The sequence below is a fragment of the Acartia tonsa genome, chromosome 12 (genome assembly GCF_053477335.1).
Source record: "Acartia tonsa isolate MP-2025a chromosome 12, ASM5347733v1, whole genome shotgun sequence".
Classification (NCBI taxonomy): domain Eukaryota; kingdom Metazoa; phylum Arthropoda; class Copepoda; order Calanoida; family Acartiidae; genus Acartia; species Acartia tonsa.
The window spans coordinates 29,804,574-29,827,796 of record NC_137271.1 but is presented as its reverse complement, the minus strand read 5'-3'; the positions used below and the strand labels follow the sequence as shown (position 1 = coordinate 29,827,796).

At 31.8% G+C, this 23,223-nt stretch overlaps 1 protein-coding gene across 1 annotated transcript in view; it reads right to left on the bottom strand.

Moving 5' to 3' along the window:
- Nucleotides 1–23,223, bottom strand: part of LOC145333286 (regulating synaptic membrane exocytosis protein 2-like) — a 167,114-nt gene that overhangs the window by 26,750 nt on the left and 117,141 nt on the right. Inside the window, exons 31-32 of the mRNA XM_080178415.1 lie at nucleotides 20,970–21,068; nucleotides 9,302–9,359 (exon numbers count right to left, since the gene is read on the bottom strand). Coding sequence (XP_080034541.1) covers nucleotides 9,302–9,359; nucleotides 20,970–21,068 — 157 coding nt within the window. The remainder of the gene's footprint in view (nucleotides 1–9,301; nucleotides 9,360–20,969; nucleotides 21,069–23,223) is intronic.

Sequence of the window (23,223 nt, the reverse complement as noted above, 5' to 3'; positions counted from 1 at the left end):
ATATTAATCTAAATTTCAGTACAAAAACAAAATAAAATGTAGAATCATTTTAAAGCTGGCCTCTAAAAAAAATACATAAAAACAAGTAAAGTAAACTGCAAATGTGTAGGAAATAAAAAGTCCTTAGGCGTATAGACAGTTAATTACAATATCTAAATTAGATTTTAGCAGGATATCCGGATTGGCCGGATATCTGGCCATTTTTAATATCCGGCCGGATACCGGATATTGAAACTATCTGGATACCGGATACCCGGCTGATTTATAATACCGGATATCCAGTTATTCGGTCAGCTCTCCGGATATCGGGTCATTTTCAATAGCCGGTCAGATACCAGATATCCGACATTAGAAATCATTCGGATATCCGATATCCGGCCCAACCCTAAATTTTACAATGAACACATACGGACATATCCTAGTTACAGAGAAGCTGCTCTACAAATAATTACTAATTTCCTGTTAAATATAAAATGGTTTATTAATTTGTGTTGTAAAAACAAGGATGAAAACATCCATAAGTAATGAACTACAAGAAAATCTTGGATGGACGAAAGGCCAAAGTGAGTTCCAAGGGCAGAGGTTCAGTGATAAAACTATATTATATCTATTACAGCAAGCTTTTTGAAAAAGTAACCTTCATGAAAATAATTAGCAGTCTTAAAAAGCAGCCGAGCACATTTCTTTCATAGATTTACGGACATATAAGCAAAGTAAATTATAGAGCAGCTTCGCTACTTAAAAATCAGAGGTTATAAATCGATCCTATTAAATAGGTTATTTCTAATCCTTAAAATTAGTTGATATTGACTTAGTAATAGACGGTTTATTAATATCATCCTATAGCTGACACTGCAATAGATATCTAGAATAGATTAAATAACTGTATTATTGGGTATTTTAGCATTTTTTTTTTCCTTAGATTGATATAGGAATGAATTTTGAATGTATCAAAAAGACGTTCGCTTCTTAATCAAAAATTGCTTTAAAGATGGCGCCGACTAATTTTAATGTTGTGTATATTACTCTTTAAGCACATTTTCTTCATAAAACAGGCCATTCACACCACACACACACACCCATACAGACCCACGTATACTTACTAATTTAATCAAAAAGTGCGTTTTCAAAAAGGCTTTGCTATAAAGCTTCATTGTATAGTCAACTAGCGACTTTACCCATAGCATCTATAAGATCTGTAACAGGAAGGTAACAGAAAAATAACCTAAAACCATTCTGCGGCATATGTGAATAACTGAATCAATCCAGTGCAGGTTATCAAGATCTTAATTGACAAACTTGTAACCCTAACTTCATATTATAGGATGGTAACAACTCCAATATCTTAAAACACAAAAAAGATGTCTATTTTTATATCTTTTCAAGGATGGCAATTACATTTGCAGGAAGATATGTTATATGTGTGTGTTTATGGGACATAGACAACTATAGAATAAAAATCAAGTAGCTTTTTAATTGAAGTAACAGGATGTCTAACTATGTATCTGTCTGATTGTAGCGATTGTAACAACAGCTGAACCGAAAAAGTTCTCATTTACAGTGAAACATCTTAGGTTTAAGGTTTAAAACAATTTTTCCCCCTTCCTAGAAAAATTAATTTCACCCTAAAACAGTTTTTGTATATTTTTATAACTAAATGTAAACAACATATTTACTGTATTTTTATTTAAATTTATTTTTAGATTTTATTGTTATTCTAAATTGTTCCATGGTGTAGCCTTGTTTGAATGCAAGAGAGTTTCATAGAGTTTATTCTACATATTTAGAATACATAGATACAGGCATAAACTCCAAGGGGAGGGGAGGGGGGATTGTAAAGGGGTGTTTACCCCCTCAAACATTAAAAGCCTTCATTTTACCCTTCCTTCAAATAAAAGAAAATATAAGATTTACCCTCATTTTACCCCCCATAATAATAAGCTTAGACGTCCCTGGATAGGAAAATGGACAATAAAATTGCCACAACCACGGGTACAAGTTTAGGACAATGATCCAAATAAATACACCCCCCACCCCATAGCTTCGTTTTACACCAGCGACTGTGATCCGAGCATCTAGGGGCTTTGTATTCGTAGGGAAAATTATGTTAAAGGACAGAAAATAGACTAAAACTATCCAGGGAAAATAAAGAGTTTTAGATAAATTCCCCCTCCCCCCATCTCTGGTTCACAATACACATCAGGTTAATATACACAAATATAACATATCCTACTTAGGATAGCTTAGGTAAATTAAGATTGTTTACTGGGATCTTATGGAGATAAATTGATATACAAACCCAATGATGATACACCAAATTACATCTTAAAAATTATGAAGTGTAGAAACAACCAGTCAAATTTTTAATCCAATAAAAGTACTCACATTTTTTGAGCTAAAATATAAGATAATGTGCATAGAAAACTTTGGGTACTATTTACCAACATGACTATGATAACACTCTAATGGCTTATTCTACAACTAACGAATCAAATATGGCATAGTAGTCAATAAAGATAAAAGTCAATGTCCGACAGACCTATAACTATCCAAAGATAGGTAAACCTATTCATTATTGAAACAGATCTATAGTATAGATGTATATACAGACAACTACCTCACTTCCTTCTTTAACAACCTTCTTCGTCTGCTTCTAAATTGTTTTTTGCTACTTGGCTGTGTTAATATAAACGACACAATTGGTTGATTTTCAATGACCCAATAGAAAGGTTGCACAAGGTAGTTGCGATGGGGATATACAGTTGTATAACCCTTTATCCCTCTAGTGTTTTACTCTAATATTATTGATATGGATTTCAAAAACTTGTTTATCCTAAGCTACCCGCATGAAACATATTATCACCAAGACGCAAGGTTAGATGTTAGATTTCAAATCCACAGAATTCAAAAGTGTTCCCCTGTTTCTACAAAAAGTTTAACTATGGCTTTAAAAGCTGGCAAAACCAAAACTCATAACTAAGGTTCAAATTTTCACCTCTCCCGTCAGCCCAAACAATTAACACCCCTTTTAAAAGTGGGAGCACACTCAACCCATTATACTTAACCTTTACCATGTGAAAAAAAATTACCCCATCTCACTACAAAATAATAAACTATTGGTAGGTAATCTTGTTTTTAGGTGTTTCATTCACAAAAGTTTTCAGATAATGAGTATTGAAGACATCTAACAAAAAAATATACTTCTGACACTCCATGTTAAAAGTCTAAAGTAATAAATCCCTTTGATTGCATGTCATTTGTCATGATGTTCTATCTGTACATTTTACTGGGTTGCATTTTAGGGCTAGTTTTCATAATTTTTATCACGTGCTTGATATAGCAGCATAAAATTATGTCTGTGTAATAACATTTATAGAAAGATAATTGACTTATCACCCAATATTAAGTAAAAATTAGTACTGGGAGGTAGGGGGGGGGGTGTGATTATTTTATCTTCCATTGTCCAACCTCTGTATGATATCAGCTGTTTAGGTTACTGCTGGAGGCAATTCTAGAATTCCTGAATACAGGTTCAAGTAAACTTGTAATCTTTGCATCTCAGGACTGCAGAAATAACCAATAGCACCAAAATTAAAGCCTTTTAATTTCAGGGAGGGATGGGATAATAGACTGTACCAAAATATATATTACCACGTTATCTTATTCGTAGGCTCAACAACTTCCTGATCGGTACACATACATCCTGTTACTTTTATATAAGAATGAGTTGACGCTATAAAAGAACTTCATGACATACCAATTGAAACATGCTTTTAACTTATTGAATATATATTTTTATTTACTGTTTCTATTATCCGTGACACAACCCCATAATTTCTCTTTGCTCTGATATTTACCACTTTCCCTTTCTAGCTATTTTCACCTTAACCCCAAATAGCTCTAAAATACAGGTAGGGATAGGACAATGGACGAGAAAAATCTCTCTATCTAAGTCTTCCCTTTAATAGGTTGATAACATGAGTGGGATAAAAAAGATGTTGATTAATTTAAGATAAATTAGAACTTTTCTTGAGAAACTTTACCAAGTGTTTAAAAAAATCAGCCATGTGACGTCAAAAAAATGAGGGATAATAAATCTCTTTTTTTATGGGTTATCTTTCCCACTTCTTCTCTCATCTCTTTCATTTTAATGACGTCACATGACTGATTTTATGGAGACACTTTACAAAGCTTCTCTGTTGATATGATGCGAAACTCTAGTTGTTTCTATCCAAAAAACAGGCGCAACTCATGAACATGCACAGCTAAACAAAGTCATTGCAATTAAAGTATTAGTTGATATTTATCTATTTCATAATTCAATTGGTATTAAACATAAATTTGTAATCCATTGTCTTATCCCTTAAGATCCCTATATCCCTGCACCTCCTCTGAAAACACTTCTTCAATCTTTCCTCTCCCTATTTTTTTTATCAATTCTTTTAAATTGCATTTCTTGAAGCAAAATTATTTCTCTTTTTATTTTGAATGCATATATTTGCCCTTCACCTTCCCGTAGGATACAAAATAATAATATAAATGCCTGCTTTTTTTCTTTGAAATAAGCAACAATAATCTAGTATAGGTCCTTTCATGGCAATGCCTCTTAAGGGGCAATTTGTCGTATTTTCACAATAGCTTTTGATAGGTTAGGTTAGGTTAAGTTTAGTTAGGTGATTGCCACGCAGAGCTAGGCAATTGGCCCCGCAGTGTTAAAAATAGGTGAAAAGCTCTATGAAAATACGATGAAACGCCCCCTAATAGGTTTTGCCACGAAAGATATACCCAAATAATCTTAAAGGGAAATTAGATATCATTGTACTAGTAGCTATGACCGTATTTTAGGGAGGTTGTTTTAAACATATTTCGAAATAGCTTAAAACCATTTCGCAAATATAAGAAGCTTTCTTATTGAGGAAATGCCCTCTGGTGAAGCTGTAAAATAAAAAAAAATTTACAGGTTAAGCTGAATATAGTTTACCTAAAACTTTTCTGCTTTTCAAATTAATCATTTAAAAAAGAAATGTCTTGATTAGGGTGATATCTTACAGAAATAAAAATAATAGTAGAATGAAAGAAACTAGATTTAATGTATTTAAAAGCTGGTTGCATAATAATTTTTCTTTGGATGAATCATCCCTCTGAATAGTTCTATCCCTAGTCTAAGATGAATAAATGTTGCATCTCAGGTGGACAGAAGGCATTTGTTAGTAGCGCAGCTACTCTTTAACTAGGGTATGTTTGTCGGTCCGTCCGTGCAACAAAGAAAATAACTTCCAGTTTTTTAGACAAATTATAGAAATCAATTAAAAACTTACTAATGTTTTTTATAATTGTTACTTTATAATACTTTGTTGTTATTTTTACATCCAAATATTTTGTGGTAGTTATAGCTGCGCTGCTTATATACAGAGTTGACCTTGGTACAAGTTTTGCCTAATTGTGTGTTCAGAATTGATCCTGTCAAATAGTTAGGCCTGGATCATGTGTTTGTGTCCAGAGAAAACTTGTGTCCAGTTCAGCAGTCACATAAACCAACTGTAGCTGGATAAAGTGTCTCAAAAATCAACCATGTGACGTCATAAAAATGAGAGAGATGCGAGGAGAAATGGAAAAGAAAACCCCCTTTAAAAGGGGAGGGAGAATCCCTCATTTTTATGACGTCACAAGGCTGATGTTTTGAGACACTTTGTCCAGCTACAAACCCAGGCCCCCCTCGGTTAAGATTTATTCTACTTACTCTCCCGGGGCTGACGTATCCCAAAAAGCATTCATTGGGTTAGAATAAGTTGGTATAAAGAAAAAGCCTAGAGGCCCGCAAAGCTCTATAAAAAATTCTAACAAATAATGAATAATTCAATTTATAATTTGAATCCAAAGTATTGCCTCTTAAATAAGGATGACAACATCCATTAGTAGCGAAGCTCAAAAATAATGAAGGGATATCGGGAAAAAATTTAATATAAAGTAGTGTCATACAATAAACATCAAACTTTGTAAAAATAGGGAAATCACGAAACCTTTTAAATCACGCAACCTTTAAAATAATGAAAACTCTAGGAATCGATCTAGCACCGCAATTGATAGACCATTCTTAATGAAACTTGATGGAATAATGTAGAATATGAGCATATTCAATCCCTGATAATTTCAGCCGCAATCCGGAATAGGAATAGAATAAATCACGAAAACCTAAAAATCTAGGAATCGATCTTTCACCCCAATTCTTAATGAAAATATGTATTCCTTTAATATCTCTGCTAATCTATAATTTTTGTATACCATTACCTATACAACTATGATAAGTGGAACTAAATTAAAGAGTTTACTTTCTAAATTATGAAAAAAGAAAAAGAATAAGAAAGTAAATGGATATAAAATTGAATTTCAGGATAGAATACTTATGTTATAATTTTCAGGGAGGGAGGGGACATTGGACTGTAAATTACACTGGAACCCAAAATTTAAAATAAAATTATCTTATTCGTTGGCTCAAAAACTTTGAATACTTTAGTTGAATTTTTATTTGCTGGTTCTATACTAATAGTGTCAAAACATTTCAACCAATAACTTAAATTTATAGAAGGGATTATTTTATTTTTAGCATTGATATGTTTATCAATTTATTGTCCATTGTCTTATCCCCCAAAATCCCTGCAAGAATCGAGACAAAGTTGAGGTTTAATTTTTCAACCGCCGGGTCATTTATTATTCAACAAGGAACCAGGGATCTTAAGGGATAAAACAATGGACGATAAATTTAAATACATCCCCAATAATGATAAACAAAATTACTCCTTTTGTAGATGAACATTATTGGCTGAAAAGTTTGGATACTTCTAGTTTTCAATTAATAATAAAAGTACCCTAAGTTTTGGAGCATACGAATAAGATAACGTAATTAAGAAACTTTGGGTACCAATGACATATACAGTCAAATGTCCCCTCCCTCCCAGAAAGGAAACAGATTCATTTACCTAACCAGTTCAAGTTGGAGATATTTTTAGTGCGGAGCTACTTTTTAACTTTTTTTTCTCCAAAAAACGTGTTTTATATGAGATAATCAGCCTAAATTTTATGTGATGATTCCCATTACTAAAGCCTAACAAGAATGTATTTGTTTTTTGAAAGACATTAAAATTCCCTTACTATAGTAATCATCTTTATCTTATTAAGCGTTAGTTTAACTTCAGCAAAGCATTTAACTAGCTTTTATTTCAACTGCTTAACCACGACATTAAAGTAAAACACTAGAGGGAGAAAGGGTTAAGTAACTGTATCTCCCCATCGCATCCACCTTGTGCAACCTTTTTATTGGGTCATTGAAAATCAACCAATTGTGTTGCTTATATTACACAGCAAAGAAGCAGAAAATAAGACGAAGCCCAATCTGTCCCACTGTGAGGAAGACGATTCCTAAATGACGTCATATAAAGGGAAAAGAAAAAGGGAAGGGGGAGAAGAAAATCTCTTCAAAAGATTCCTCACAGTGGGACAGATTGGGCTTCGTCAGAAAATAATTTAGAAGCAGACGAAGAAGGTCTTTTTAAAAGGAAGGGAGGTAGCTGTCTGTATATACATCTATGCCATAGATCTGTTACTACGACGAAGAAATAGCTTGATTAAGTTAGAACAAATATTTAATTTATTCAATAATTTAGTCAAAGTTGCGGAGTGTACCTTTAATATAGAAGATTAAAATAATAAGGCTCCACGACATGATTTAGTATGTGTAGAATTGCACATTTATCTCAACCTGTTTCAAATATTAACTTATCATCTAGGGGGGGAACACCTTTGATTTATATTCATTTTATGTAAATGCCTCTTCAACCTTTATATCCACTCAAACACACACACACACACAAACAAAAACAAAAACCAAAAAAAGCGAAGCACTGAAAAGGTAGGACAAACGGACATTAACACTTGTATAGTGTCAGAACTAAATAATCAGAATATAAATGTATGATAGTTGAAGCAAAATTGTAAGTAAATTTGTTGAAAATCTTCTTGATACAGGATAATGTTTATGGCCATACTTACATAATTCTATAGTTTCTTCACTTATAATATTGTACTTTGTTGCCCCAGAAATCAACATACCAAAAATCAGATTAATCGGATAATTAGATCACATAAAAATTTGTTGTTAAAAAAGTAGAAATCAACATGTTTAAAATGGACATACGGACATTCTGGTAATGATTCTAAAGATGTTACGCGTTCTAAATCGTACATAACTACTACAGGAATCGCCATGCAAAGTTTGATATCGATAAGAAAATTCTAACATGCCTGAATTAACGAAAAGAGCTATCCGTCTCGGACGGACGGACCGACCCTAATTATAGAAAAGCTTCGCTTTTTAAAAAGATCGTGGCCAGGGGCGTCCAAGCTTTTTATTTTGGGGGGGGTAAATTTTTTTTAAGGGGGGGGTAATTTGGTTTTGGGGGGGGTAAAATAGCGCGCGAAGCGCGCCGCAAATTTTTTTTACCCCCCCCCAAAATTTTTACCCCGGGGGTAAAATTTGCTTGGGGGGGGTAATTACCTCCCCTGAAATCTGTTGGCAGGGGTAAAATTTGTTTACCCCCCCCAAAATTTACCCCCGGGGTAAAATTTTTGGGGGGGGTAATTTAAATTTAATAAAAAATTTAGCATTAAAAATGCGCGCGAAGCGCGCAAAAATTTTTTTTGTTAGAGATTTTCTATTTTGGGGGGAGTATTTACCCCCCAAAATGGTTTGGGGGGGGGTAAATACCCCCCCCAAAATCGTTGGGGGTGCCGTAGGCACCCCCAAGGTAGGGGTAATTTTTTTTTGGGGGGGGGTATTGTTCACAAAATTTTGGGGGTGCCTACGGCACCCCCAAAATCGTTTGGGGGTGCCAAATGGCCCATTACCCCCCCCCTTGGACGCCTATGATCGTGGCAGACATTTTTGTCAATCCTTTGGGACAAGCGAAGAATAAAGATATAGAAGACATACATAAAATGACAAATTTAAACATTTTCATATTCTGAGTTGCGCAGCTATTCTAAAACTAAAGGTGTAGTCTGAACAACAATCTATTAAGTCAGAATTTTAGACGATTTAAAATCATAGAACGTCAAATTTAATGCCAATTAATAAAAAAAATGTGGTTATTCATTTTTTGTGTCTTTGACTACTTTCAAAATTTATACAATAATAAAGAGGGATAGATTAAAAATTAAAGCAAGTAAGTCTTTCATCTTTCGATCGTTCTTTAATAATATGGGTAGCAAAGCTTTTTACAAGTATTGACTATTCTTACGTACATACCTGTGAACTGTGATTGTAGATCGCTTTGGTCCAAGCAAGCCTAATCTTCGTTTTCTCCCTAAAACAGATCACTATGTTAGAAATTTATCAAAAAATCACGAAACCTCTTAAATTAAAAATAATATATTTTCGGTACATTTTAATTACAAAAATTTATAACAATAATAAGATAAAAAACATGCATAGAAAAAAAACTAGATAAATACACAATCATGCAATACAAATAAATATGAAATTCTCATGCAAACAGAACGATATGTAAAATCGTATGCTTTTTAATTGTATATTGAAAACCAGTAGATTTTGGGGGATAAACCCCCTCCCTTCCATGTATTAGAAAATTAAATAAGCATACTTTTTAAAACTCTTTATAGTGCCTGTGAAAAATATTTCTTACGATACAAATGACCAATGCTAGGCCAATACACAGCCTAAATTACCAATGGCAGGAAAGTATACATTTTACACCAATGGAAGGCCAGTAAGACGTCTTTTTTTATATGCACTATAGAAAACTTCTACTTTTTTTGTCTAAAAACACAATATCTAAGTTTTTATATTTGTTGTATGGAACAAATATTAATAATAGTTACAATATGTGTTATTAATTACACTCATTTTGTTTGGTTAGGCTAAAAATAAGTTTGTTTGTAAGTGTGTATGTGTGTACAGATAGGTACATGAATTGATTACTGTAAAAGGTCTTGCAAAAATTCAAATAAAAAAATCTATGTTAAAATATTTTGCAAAAATCAAAATTAAAATTTTAAATGGGTACTAGAAATTAATTTGTTCAAAGTAGCCAACATACACCGCCAAAAACAAGCTAAATTCATCTGCAAGAACTGCTATGGGCACTTTGTCAGTGTGTCTGTAAGCCTATAGCTATGGGTCATTTTGAGATAATCGCTAATACATGAACAAACATACTCAGTTTTTTTTGGGCTAATTTGCTCCCATGAGAACAATTAATTTTTCTCCAGCAAATAGTAAACTTCCATTATGTTTGCAACTATAATCAGCTGATCATATTTAAGAGTAATGTCATCTTTAATCAGTGCAGATATTTCTTACTACTTTTGATAATTATGAATGATGGTTAATCTTCGTAGTTTATTTGTGTATCTATCTCTTTGTATGTGTGTATAAAGGACAGATTGTTTGCTTTAGATTATAGTGGTTTAGTAGCTGTCTAAGCTAATATGCAAATAATAGTGGTTAATATTATCATCACAGGATTTATTTCATAATGACTATATTTTATTTATAATCATCCCAATACAGATCAAAAATTTAAAAAAAATAAAAGATAGAAAGATCTAAATATTTGAAAAACTTAAAAGGACTAAAATATTACAACAGAAACTTTGACAACAAAGTAGTTGTATATTTTGATTAAATATTGATAGTTTTTTGATTGATAGATAGAAGGAAGATATATTTTAAGGTTGTGTATAAAAAAATGAGGGTTAGGGTTAGGTAAATTGTAATATTTTTTATCAGAAATAGCCTGGACGAATTAGTTGTGCTTTTCAGGGAGAATTAATAAATGTGTTTGTTTTGTTTTTAAGTTATTTTTCTGTACACCCCTCCCTCTACTAAGGCAACTAACTCAATATCAAAAGCAATAAATCAATAGATTTTAGAAAAATTTTAATAGTTAGCTATCATTTTTAGCAATATTCTATTGTGATATCATTTTCCTCATTTTTATGTTGCTGAACACAGAGTACAAATTTATCAAAAAGGACATAATTATTTCATATTATTATATATTATACAGCATTTTCAATATGTATGTAGTTCACAACATGTACTAAACAACAATATATTAAGGGCTTTCAAAAAGAAATCTAAAATTCATATAGTTTCTTTTTATTTTATTACATATATTAGATATCTATACACTTATACTAGTTAGTAAAATTTTATTCATATTATTTGCATAGACATAAGCTGTTTAATAAAAGTAGGTTAGCCAAAATTTACTATCTTGAGATGTGATCGAGATTTAGCATATTCTAGCTTAACTATTGAATAAAGAGCTTTATAATTATGTAATCTTAATACTTCTATAAAGTTTAAGAAAAGTTTAACCATTTAACAATAATTATATATTATATGAGAGGAGGGTATAGTACATGATAAATATCAATTTGTGTATAGAATGCGGCAAAATTGATGAACAAGAATGAAAATTTGAAAAGAGGTTTCATGAATGATTCACACACCACTTCCTTCCTTCAAAAATATCAGGGATATTTGAACAGGTATAAGTACCTATAGGTTATTAAAAATTTGGTAGATAATTGAGAACTAAGGCTAAGTGGCTGTTATAAAAATACATCGAAATTGCCATCCAATTCATTTAAGATTTCAAATTCTTTTTTGTAAGTACTAATTGATTTATTATACAAAGACAATCATGTTGACAAGTTTTGACTTTAACAATCAACATTTTTGTAGAAAAAAAAAAACAGAGTAAACAACAATGCTTTAATTGCAAATTATGATTTTAAGAAAAAAGAAAACAAGAAATTTATAATGTTTTTTTTAAAACAGTTTTGAGTTTAAATTAAAAATTATGCTTGAAGGCAGTTATTTTTTCCACTTACAAATCTCTTTATCCTATCTTCCTGTTGAACCAGCCTATATTTCAATATTTGCAAATACATTGCAAATATAAATGGAAACACAAAACTACGGATATAGAAGAAAATATTAAAAATAATATTTTGTCAGCTGATACAGTTGAATACATGAATATTTTGCACTGTATTTGTAGAGCTAAACAAGTACTATTCTCATTTTAAAATCTTAGTTTCTTTAACTTATGATCCATAGATTCAATATTGTCATTCTTTTGTCTAAATTTGTACCTTTATAATATTTAAAATAATCAGTTAATTATGTAATTATAAACAAATTGGCAAAATTTTGATATGGGTTGTGGATAAAACAGGAAAATTAAAAGAAATAGTTGAAAAAATACTTGAACTAAGCTGATAGACAAAAGTATTGTTTGCATATCGATCCCAAACGTAGGAGTGGAAAAACATTGGAGTGGACAATCGCAGGAGTCCCAAACATCAGAGTGGGTCAAATGAAGGAGTGGGACAAACATCGGAGTGGTCAAACGCAGGATTTTAGGGACAAACGTCGGAGTGGACAAACACAGGAGTCCCAAATTTTTTTGTCCATTTTGAATTATTTTTTTTTTATTTTCAATTTTTTTTTCAATTTTGAATTTTTTTCATACAAAACACCACCCTGCCTTCAGTCCCTTTATTTTTCTTAGTTAGATTAGATTAGGTTATAGGCCAGGGGGCCGAGCGCTGTGGCCATAGTCATTATTTTGTAGACAGGGGTAAAAAAAATTCAAAATTGTCATATTATTAAAATAGCAGACACTCCTAGGTTTTACTTAAGCAATGTCCACTCCGACATTTGTCCCAGTCCTACGTTTGTCCACTCCAACGTTTGGGACTCCTGCGTTTGTCCACTCCAACGTTTGGGACTCCTACGTTTGGGGTAGGACTTTTTTTTAATATGGCTTTATAAACAAATATTATTGTAAAAGAATTAAAGTACATTAGTCCCCCCAAAACAGAGTAATCACATGAGCACCTAACTGTGATATTCTTAATAAATGCACCTAGCAACAAAACAATTGAGTTCTAAAGTGCAAATCCTATAATATTACTCAACTATGCAAATAAAAAACTAAATATTTATAGTCTTTTACTTGCAAGAAACTTTTTTTTATGTAGAGCAGCTATATTATACTTAGGGTTTGTCGGTATCTCTGTCTATTGTGCAGTCACTACAAATTTTTTCAATGAAAAGTTGTCAAAAAAAAACATTCTTAAAGCATATGCTATTATTACCAATCTAAATCTTTTTTAGGCATTACCATTACCAAAATATAATGTGTTCTGGTGTTGTTGAAATTGCTATGCTTCTTAGCACATAATTTTAAAGATTTAAGATTATAGATCTGATTTTTAATTCAAGAAATAATAAAAAAAATATGGTAAATTAAAAGAGTTGAAAGAGCTTACCAACATAAACTTTTTATCCACACTTTGTCAAGGCTTAGAGAAGCCTTTATATGAGCGTAGCTGCTCAATGATTAAAATTAGTGCGTACATCCAGATTGGCTACAAAAAATTTGGCTTTCCAGCTTATTGAATCTTATAATCAAATGAATACAGAAAATGTAATGTTAATCATGTATTGATGAAACCTAAAACAAATATAATTTCAGCTAAATTCTTCATATATGTTATTAGATATTTTTTGCTGCGATAATTATGGACTATCATGTCCTAGATCCCTTTTTTTGTTAACCAGTGTTTGTCTGGCAAACAATTTATCAAAACCTTTTCCTAAATAAAGTCAGGTCTTGGGAGATGGAAGGGTTGATGGAATTAAGAAAGGGGGAGGAAGATTATAAGTTGATAGAAACATAAGAACAATGCAGTAGTGTATTCTTACCTAAAGAAGTCTTTGATAATTTTTTACTTTAAGGGTCATGGAAAGATTAGTTATTTTATTAATAAGATAAAAAATATGCTTATACCTATAATATTTAGTTTTTTTTTTTCATGTTAATTATACAGTTATAATTTAAGTATGCCTGACTAGCATTTTCATTAAGAAAACTTTTCTTGATTACTATTCATTAAAATTGGGCATTTGTCCTCTTGCAGTATTTAAAAACTACTTGAGAATAATCTGAGAATTTTTAAAGTTCTGAGATAATAGTTGACAAAGATGTAGAATTTTAGGCAAAAACATTCTTGGACAAAGGATTTTGTTATGATACAACAAAGATAAACACACCCATATCATCATCACACACACACACACACTTACACACACCCCTACTCACACACACACTAACAAACATAACCTTATCTTTTCTCCTATTTCTTAAATACAAGAATAACTTTCTAAATTAATGAAAAGAATTAAAAAAAAGATGCAAACAACTAGCAAGATATAAAAGAAAAGAAACTGAAAAATTTCTTTTGTTAATTTAAAAGTTGCATGAAAAAGATCCAAAAAGTATTAGACTTATTATCAATAGATTGTACAAGTACTGAAAAAAAAACTGTATTATTATATTAAAAAAAAAGAGTTTAAAATAAATAATTGAGGGTGATAAATTTTGTTCTTTTCCTGTTGATTCATTAAAATGGTAAAACTTTTTTTAAATGTCCTAAAGCCAGGGAAGGAGAGATTATTGGGCCCCAATTATTTATTGGTGGTGTTTATTACACTTGTCCCCAAAGTTTTATAGAAACTTTTTTTAATCATTTGCATTACAATTTATATTCTGCCCCTATTATCAACCAATTGAGGACAATACAGAAATAAATATTTTCAATTTCTTTGCCATATATTAGAATTAAAATTATATCATACAATACAAGAAACTACAAGAATACTACTACAAATGATGTAATATAAAATTTCCAATTTTAAAATTAGATAAATAATCTATTATAAAGTTGACTCTGCTGAATTAATGATTAAATTTTGCATTTTCTCCCAGGAACCTTAATGGATAAGACAATGCGCGATAAATTGATAAGCATCCAATTGTGATAAACAAAATTTCCTCTTTTGTAGGTTAAAATTGTTTGTGTATAATTTGGACACTTCTAGCTTGAAACCAACCAATCAAATTTCAAATTAAAGTACCAAAGTTGTAAACAACTTGATTACAAAACTTTGTGTACCATTAAAATTTACAGTACAATATCCCCTCCCTCCCTGACTTCCCCCTTCTTCACTCTTTTACACTCCTTGCACCCCCCCCCTCCCCACTCTCCCTGGCACCAATGCTTAATTAGAATGCATCTCCACTTGCCTCAAAATTAGGTAATTTTAGTAAATAGATGCAAGCCAGCTATTCACAGGGAGCCAGGGGGATGAAAATGATTGATAAAATTATTTTCACCCTTTTCTTTTGTAATGACAAAATAGATCAAGGGTCTTCAATGTAACACCCCTCCCCAATAAAAAAAAACTACCCTTCAGATTAAAAATATTGATGTTAAAGTTTGAACACTGTTAACTTATTCACCTTATCAAGATTTGATTTATTAACCAGTTTTTAAGCCAATGAATAGCAGAACCTGTTTATAATCTTTCAGGGTCTATGTGATTTATAGTCCAATTTCCAAATGTTGGGTGAAAGATTAATTAAAAATCCATTGTCCTTTCCATGAACTTCTAAATATTCTAGACATCAACAAGGAATATTTGTAGATTGTCAGGGATCTAAAAATATAAGACAATGGCCGATAAATTTATGTACATCCCCAATGATGAAACACATAATTACCCCATATGTAGCTTAAAATTTAGGGTTGAAACATGAAACACTCAACTTGATTAACCAACCAATTAAAATTCAATGAATTCTCCATGTTGCTAACGTTATAATAAAACTTTGGGGTCTAGTGTAATGAACAGCCCATTGTCCTCTCTCTCTTTTTAGAGTATTCGTTATAGAATTAATTTAGGCTTTTTACTTATCTTAGGGATTATTAATTATTGTCCTAAAAGTAAATGCATGTAATAAACTAAGAGAAATGGTATGAAATGGAATTTGAAAAGATTTAACTAAGTTTTCATGTTATTCAATACATAATATATTTACAGGGTGAGTCAACTTAATTGACAATGGCAGTTAGATTGAAAAAAAGACAGTACACTATGTGATAGAGTCCATCGTGGTTAATGGCAGGAACTAGAAGAAATGTTTTTAATAAAAGAAGGGGGAGAGTTTCAATTGCTCAAGTATCAGATTGAGTGAGAGCATAAAAATCCTATTATATAAAGTAGTAAGCGTTTTTTGTTTGTCCCGAAGGATCTCGCTAACCGCTGAACCGATATTGTTCTACTTCACAGTGAAGTTTCTTATAGATCCTGGGCAGGTTTTAAACTATTTTTGGAGAGGGTGTCTTCACCCCCCTCCCACCAAAAATTTTTTTTTAAAACTCTTTTGAAACTCAAATTTAAAATGGGATGAGGTCGACTTTTTCACCTCCTACCAGTCCCCTAGAGGCTTCTAGGGGCGTAGCCGCTAGTATACATAAAAAGGAATAAATTTTCCAGTAAGGCATCGGAAACGATAAATATCGGGATCTCGATCTAAGAGTTTAGGTTATAAAAGAAACCTAATTTTTCTCCTTTCATTTCATGGTCCATTTTTGTGGCACCCTGTATGTATTCAGAGAGGGATTCCCTAGGGCAAAATATCAATTCATCTCAACTGATAAAAGTCAAACTTCAAGGGAGTGAGAACTTATTTATTTCATCATGTTAAGAGGAGGTTTTAGCGGGGTGGGGGGGGGGGGGGAGTCTCAATTCACAATGGTTCACTTTACTGCCATCAATCTTATTTTAAATGTAATGAAATTATTTTTAAATCTTTTAACTTTAGTTTGAATAACTTATGCTTATATAAAGATAGTTTTTGACCGTTAAGATCTCGCCAACTAACAATTTTCGATAAGCTTCTCATAGGTCTTGGGATAGTTTTAAGGTTTGTTATGTTTAGATTCAAGTTTTAGCCTATTTTCCTATTAGTGATTCATATCTTTCTTGTTCAAACAATATTTTATTAAATTACTTCAGAGCTGGATCTTAAAATCGTTTAGTGGTGTGCTGAATCGGGGCGATCCAGTTCACATTTTCTTATTCATTGGTCAAACAACTTTGGGGACTTTAGAGAATTTTGATTGATTGACTTAAGTTGAGTGTTCAAATGTTTCAACCACTAATTTTAATCTACAAAAGGGGTAATTTTGATGGGGATTTTTCGGCCATTGTCTTATCCCTTTAGATTAGTTAAATTACAGCAATAATTCAAATCTTAGCTATATATCTTTTTTTATTAAAGAAAAGGAATATTGAATGATTTCAATAAATGCATTTTAAGTTGGTCCATCCACCAGTCCCCAATATAGGTTTCACATAATAACAACTTTCAGATCAAGTTGCGAGTAGGAAGAAAGGTCTTGAGAATTGGTTTCCTTCCAAATGACTAGTCGATTACAGAAAACGTCTCCCATTTTGTTTTGAAAAAAATTGAAAATACATTAATGATATCTATAATACAAAGTAGTACGATGTCTGTCTGAAGCTTAAGATATTAGTAACCACTGAACCGATTGAGCTCTACTCTTCAGGGAATTTCCTACTGGTCCTGGGATGGTTTTGAGCTATTTTCTTGTGGGGTAAGACGCCCCCAACCCACCAAAAAAAATTTTAAAAACCCCACCTCAAAAAAAAATATTTTACAATAGATATTTTTCGTTTGTTTGTTTAATAATTCATTTTAAGTGTTAGAAATCAGAGATCTAAAGGGATAAGACAATGGCTGATAAAATGATATACTCATTCTGTAGATTACAATTAGTGGTTGAAACGTTTGGACACTCAACTTAATGTACCAACCAATCAAAATTCATTAAAGTTCTCAAAGTTGTTTATCCAACGAATAAGACACTATTAAAAAACTTTGGGGACTAGTACAATAAACAGCCCAATATCCCCTTCCTCGCTGGTTGGAAATAGGTAATTTTCAATTTATATTAAAAATTTGTTAGAGAGGAGAGGGAGGGGGGGGGGGATTGTTCGTATACCCGACTTGGTGCAAGATTTCCTTATGCAGAAATCTATATTGGTGGCATATTTTAATTATAACATAACATATTTATCAAATGAGCGAAGCTTCACTACATATACAGGTGTGTCTATCCGTCTCTTTAATATCATAACGGATAGCTCTCAAACTAAAATTAAACACTAATTTCAGGGCTTATTTTGTGCTTCGTCGTTCTGGATGTAGTATTTCGTGTTGTTTTTTAATCTTTTTTGGACATTGATTTATTTGACTACCATCATCTTGATTGACAGGAATATTTGCTTAGTTAATGTTCAGATAATTGGCATTAATAACAAGTCAGGGATCTAAAGGGATAAGACAATGGCCAATTAATTAATATGTATCTACAATGACGATTCAGAAAATAACCCCTTCTGTAAATTACAATTAGTGGCTGAAACGTTTGGACACTCAACTTCAAAGTTCCTAAAGTTGATTAGACAACAAACAAAAGAACGTTATTATAAAACTTTGGGGACCAGTGAAATAAACAGTCCATTATTCCCTTCCATCCTGTTTACAAGTACTTATTAAATAATGAATCCTTACATATATAAGAAACAAGATGTATGTCTGTTTGTGCAGCTAAAGATCCCATTGACCGCTGGGCCGATATGGTTCTCCTTTACAGTCAAGCTCTTTACAGGCATATGGATGGTTTTTATCTATCTATAGGATGGTACAGGTAACTTCACCCTCCCATGAGAAATCCCTTCTAGAAAATTTTTCCACACCCTACGATATTTTGTTTTCTTTTTCTTTTAAACGAAAATTTAAATTAAATGATCGAATATTCACCCCTCTTCCATAATGAGCCGTCAGTTTTTCTATAAAGTATTGTATAATCTTTTTTTTAATATTTACGGAAAATATTTAAATCTCTTTATTTAAAATTCCCCAAGGCAGAAATTACAAAGAAAACAGGTGTTATGTTCAATTTATGTGATTTTAGATTTTGTTTGTGTTGTGTGTTCACATTTGGGTGTACATCCCCCCCCCCCCCATAGGGAAATTTCTTTTTGATATAGAATTAATCCAGGTATTTAAGGTGCTTCCCGAGGCCTAACCTCAATAAACCATCCCCCCCCCCCCACCATATCAATATCAAGTGCACGCCCTTCCGTTCTGGTGTTAGTTATTTACAGGTATATCCTTAAAAAAGGATCTGTTGACGCTAACTACCAATTTGAAAAGAAATTATGACCATGCCTCCCCCTCTATATAACTTTTCTTTTTCTCTCTCATGTATATTTGTATACTTTCTTAGAACCTGGGATTTCCAGGGATAAGAAAATTGCGATAAATTGATATACAATGTTATTAAACCTTATGTAGATTCAAAACATTAATGAAAAGTTTGGCAGTAGCCAAACAAAAAACTATTTTAAGAACACAAAATTTTTGAGCCTACGAATAATGTAATATAGTTATCAAACTTTGGGTAATTCATAATCCTATGTCCCCTTCCTCCCTCCCTGCTTAGAATATAATAAGCAAAAATCCCAGTCCTTTTTAGATATAGTTTAAAGCTCACACACAAAAAATACTTTTGTGAAGATATTCTAGTTACTTTCTATTAGAATTAATTAAAACAATGATTGTTCAGTATTAGATTTTCAAATGGTTTTAGGCTATTTTTTTCCCCTTCCCTTACCCTTGGAATACAGAGCCCAGATATGCTAGACGCGCACGGTAAAATAACAAAACAATATTTTTTTAGTTGTTTGAATGAAAAATATCAATCTAAATTCAAGGATGAAAAGGAAAAAAACATTTTTCTTGCAATCCTAAATCATTTCTAAATCTAACAAGATTAGTTTTCATGAACACTGATGCCTTTGTGAACTGAAAAAAAGACTACTGTCCTTCCTGAAAACCAAGTGTCCTAGATTGATTAGGCTTGGCTAAATAATTATAAAACTGTAAGAATCAGTGAGGGATAGACAAACTTTTGGAGACCATCGTTTTAGATGTCACAAGGGGCATGCAAATGACGAGAAAGCATTAAAAATTTTTTTTTGAATTGGCGGAAGATGTGAAAACTATATGCCTTTTTCAGAAGGCATAAAAATTAAATAGTTCTGTATATTTAGCAATTAAAATCAAGCTACATTTTAGAATAGCAAAGATTAATTACAAACTAAAAGCAGCAACAGAAATAAAATAATAAAAAAGCAATGAATTAATAATGTGAAGTATCTGTAAATTATCTGAAATAAAATTTGCAAATTTAAATCCTAAAAAAATATGAAAAAAGCGTAAATATTTAAGCACATGTGTGAACTTAAGAAATTATTAAAAATAAAAGAAATTTAGATTTTGTAATTTTGATAATGAATCTAAATTTCTTGTCATCTCAAATAGCAGTACTTTAAAAATCAAATTATAAATTAGTAATATGCACATTACCAACAAAGATTAAAATAGATATAAAAAAATGCTTAAAAATGCACAAATAGTTTGAAGGTTTAATATTAAGGTTTGGGGTAGGTGTATGTAAAACTATAACCAACAACTGAATTGATTCGAGAAAAAAAATATTTCTTGTTTTTAGCTGTATGTGGGGGGGGGGGAATCTAAAGGGATAAGACAATGGCCGATAAATTGATTTACATTCCCACTGCTGATACACAGAATTACCCCATCTGTAGATTACAATAAGTGGATGAAAATTTAGAAACTGGACTTATTGAACAAACCAATCAAAATTCAATAAAAGTCCCCAAAGTTGTTGAGCAAACGAAAAAGAAAAGATTATAACAAAATTTTGGGGACTATTGTAATAGACAGTCCAATATTCCCTCCCTCCCTGACTTTTACATAGACAGTCTCCCAAAATCAGCTGAAATTACGTAATATCATTTTCTTCCGATTAAAGTTGTTGGTTGCAGCTGTGTGTGTGTTGGGTAAGCATTGCAGGCAGGCGGATCTGTGCTATGAGCCACACAGTGAAGTACAGGGTGGGTGGGAGCACACATTTACCTTCCCCTGGAGGTAGGCCAGCCAACGGGGCGTGCGGGTCAACATGAGTTACTGAGTTCTGATGCGGGGCCTTCCAGTCACCATCCGGCCCCAGAGCGTCTAGTTAATTAGATAAAAAAGATTAATTTAAATTTTTTACGCAGGATCCCTTTAAATTGACACCTGAAAAATTATAAAATTTTAAAAAGTAGAACGAATGTCAAAAACTCTACGAAATCTATGGACTCCCTTTGTCTCTTTAAACCAACTTCGTCAAGGCTTACACGCCCTGGTAATTGTCTGCGCACATCACTAAATAATATTAGACAAGAAGGACAAACCAAGACAAGAATTTATGCACAGTCCCTTGAAGTTAATCATATATTCAGGGTATGACTGATCAAATTTGTACTACAGCCTAGAGTTTGGACAATATATATACATATTTTTCCTAATAAACGTTCTAAGATAGATAAATATTGAATATTATTATAACTATTTTTTAAACTATATAATATGAAACGTTATTTATATTTATAAATAAAAGTTATTTGATAAAATGTTTTTAAAGTTTTCAGGAAAAAAAGCATTTAAGACTAGACAGATTCAAAGTGATTTTTTTTCCCCTGAATTTTCATGACTATAAAATGAATGATGATATACAGGAAACCTTAATTATAGAGAAGCAGAGCGGCTTTAGAAACCTAAAATTAGCATAGAAACCTGTACAAATAAGCTGTTTATTGCATAATACAAAATGACACTCTCAACATATCCAATGGGTGAACAAATGATAAATTGTTGGAAAATTTTATGTGTGTTTTCACTCCCGTACATGTATTACATTATTAAGCCATCATAACAGAATATTAATAGACGAAGCTTTCTATAAAAAATTAAGTCATACTGGCCTATCATTGGCCAATTTAAATGTATACTAGCCTTCCTTTGGTAATTTAGTCTTTGTATTGGCCTATCATTAGTTGTTTTTCATAGGCACTGTAAAAAGCTTCTTAATAGACCATCTCTTTGCTTTACTCTAATCATTAAACTGTATGTCTGTCCGCCTGTCTGTAACACTATGTGGAAAATGTTTTAAATAGACATCAGAATTTATTAGTGAAGATTCCCTATACTAATAAGCATATATTATCTAATTTACTTGGTCTGTGGGTATGTTGTCATGCTAAAAAAGACATTTATATTTCAAGAATTCATTATCACCACGTACATGAGATACAATGCGGAATTGATTGCCTACCAAGATTTAAAAACCCGACTGAAAAAGTAAATTCCAAAAGAGAGGGCTGTCAGTGTCAAATAAGAGACGTTAAAACGGCGAGTTTCACGATTAAACAAAGGTAGTTATATCCTAAAGTAGCGCATCAATAATAGGTTTACAATTTTTTTAAAATTAGATTATGACCATAGTAGAAACTTACTTTGAAGTACAAACTAACGTAACTACACTTTTAATATACAAATGACAAATCCACATCTTTTTTATACAAAAATGAGGTATAAATATAAATTTTGTGGTATGAATATAAATTTAGTTAAATATTTGATGGCTTATTGTAAAATAAGACATATTGAAGCTATTCTAGGACAGGATAAGATATAAAATGAGTAACGTATATGACAATTTGACAACTTCTAAAACTATTTTTATACAACAGTTTATAAAAGAAAAAAATATATTATATTATAGTAATATATAAATAAATCAATAAATTAATGGGTGACTTATCTGAATGAAAAAAAAAACAATTGAAATTTCTGTCTTATAAGTTTGACTGAACAAAATATAATTCTAACCTAACCTTTAAAAAGGTCATTTTTTTAATTACTAGCGGCTACGGCCCTAGAAACCTCTAAAGGCACTTAAGGTAGGAGGGGGAAAAGTCGACCTCATCCCATTTTAAAAATTTGAGTTTTAAATGAGTAAAAAAATATTTTTTTTGGTGGGGAGAAGGGTGAAGACACCCTCTAAAAAAATAGTTTAAAACCTCCCCAGGACCTATAAGAAGCTTCACTGTAAAGGAGAACAATATCAGTTCAGTGGTTAGCGAGATCCTTCGGGACAGACAAAAAACGCTTACTACTTTACATAAATTTAAATCTAAATTATAGGGTAATTAATATTATTTGTGCATTAGAAGATTAGATTGACAATGAATTAATCTACACCCCTTTCATCCCCCCCAAAGCAAAAGAGATTATTGGCCGGATAACTTATTTATCCCCCATTGTTCTATGACTGAACAGACATAGA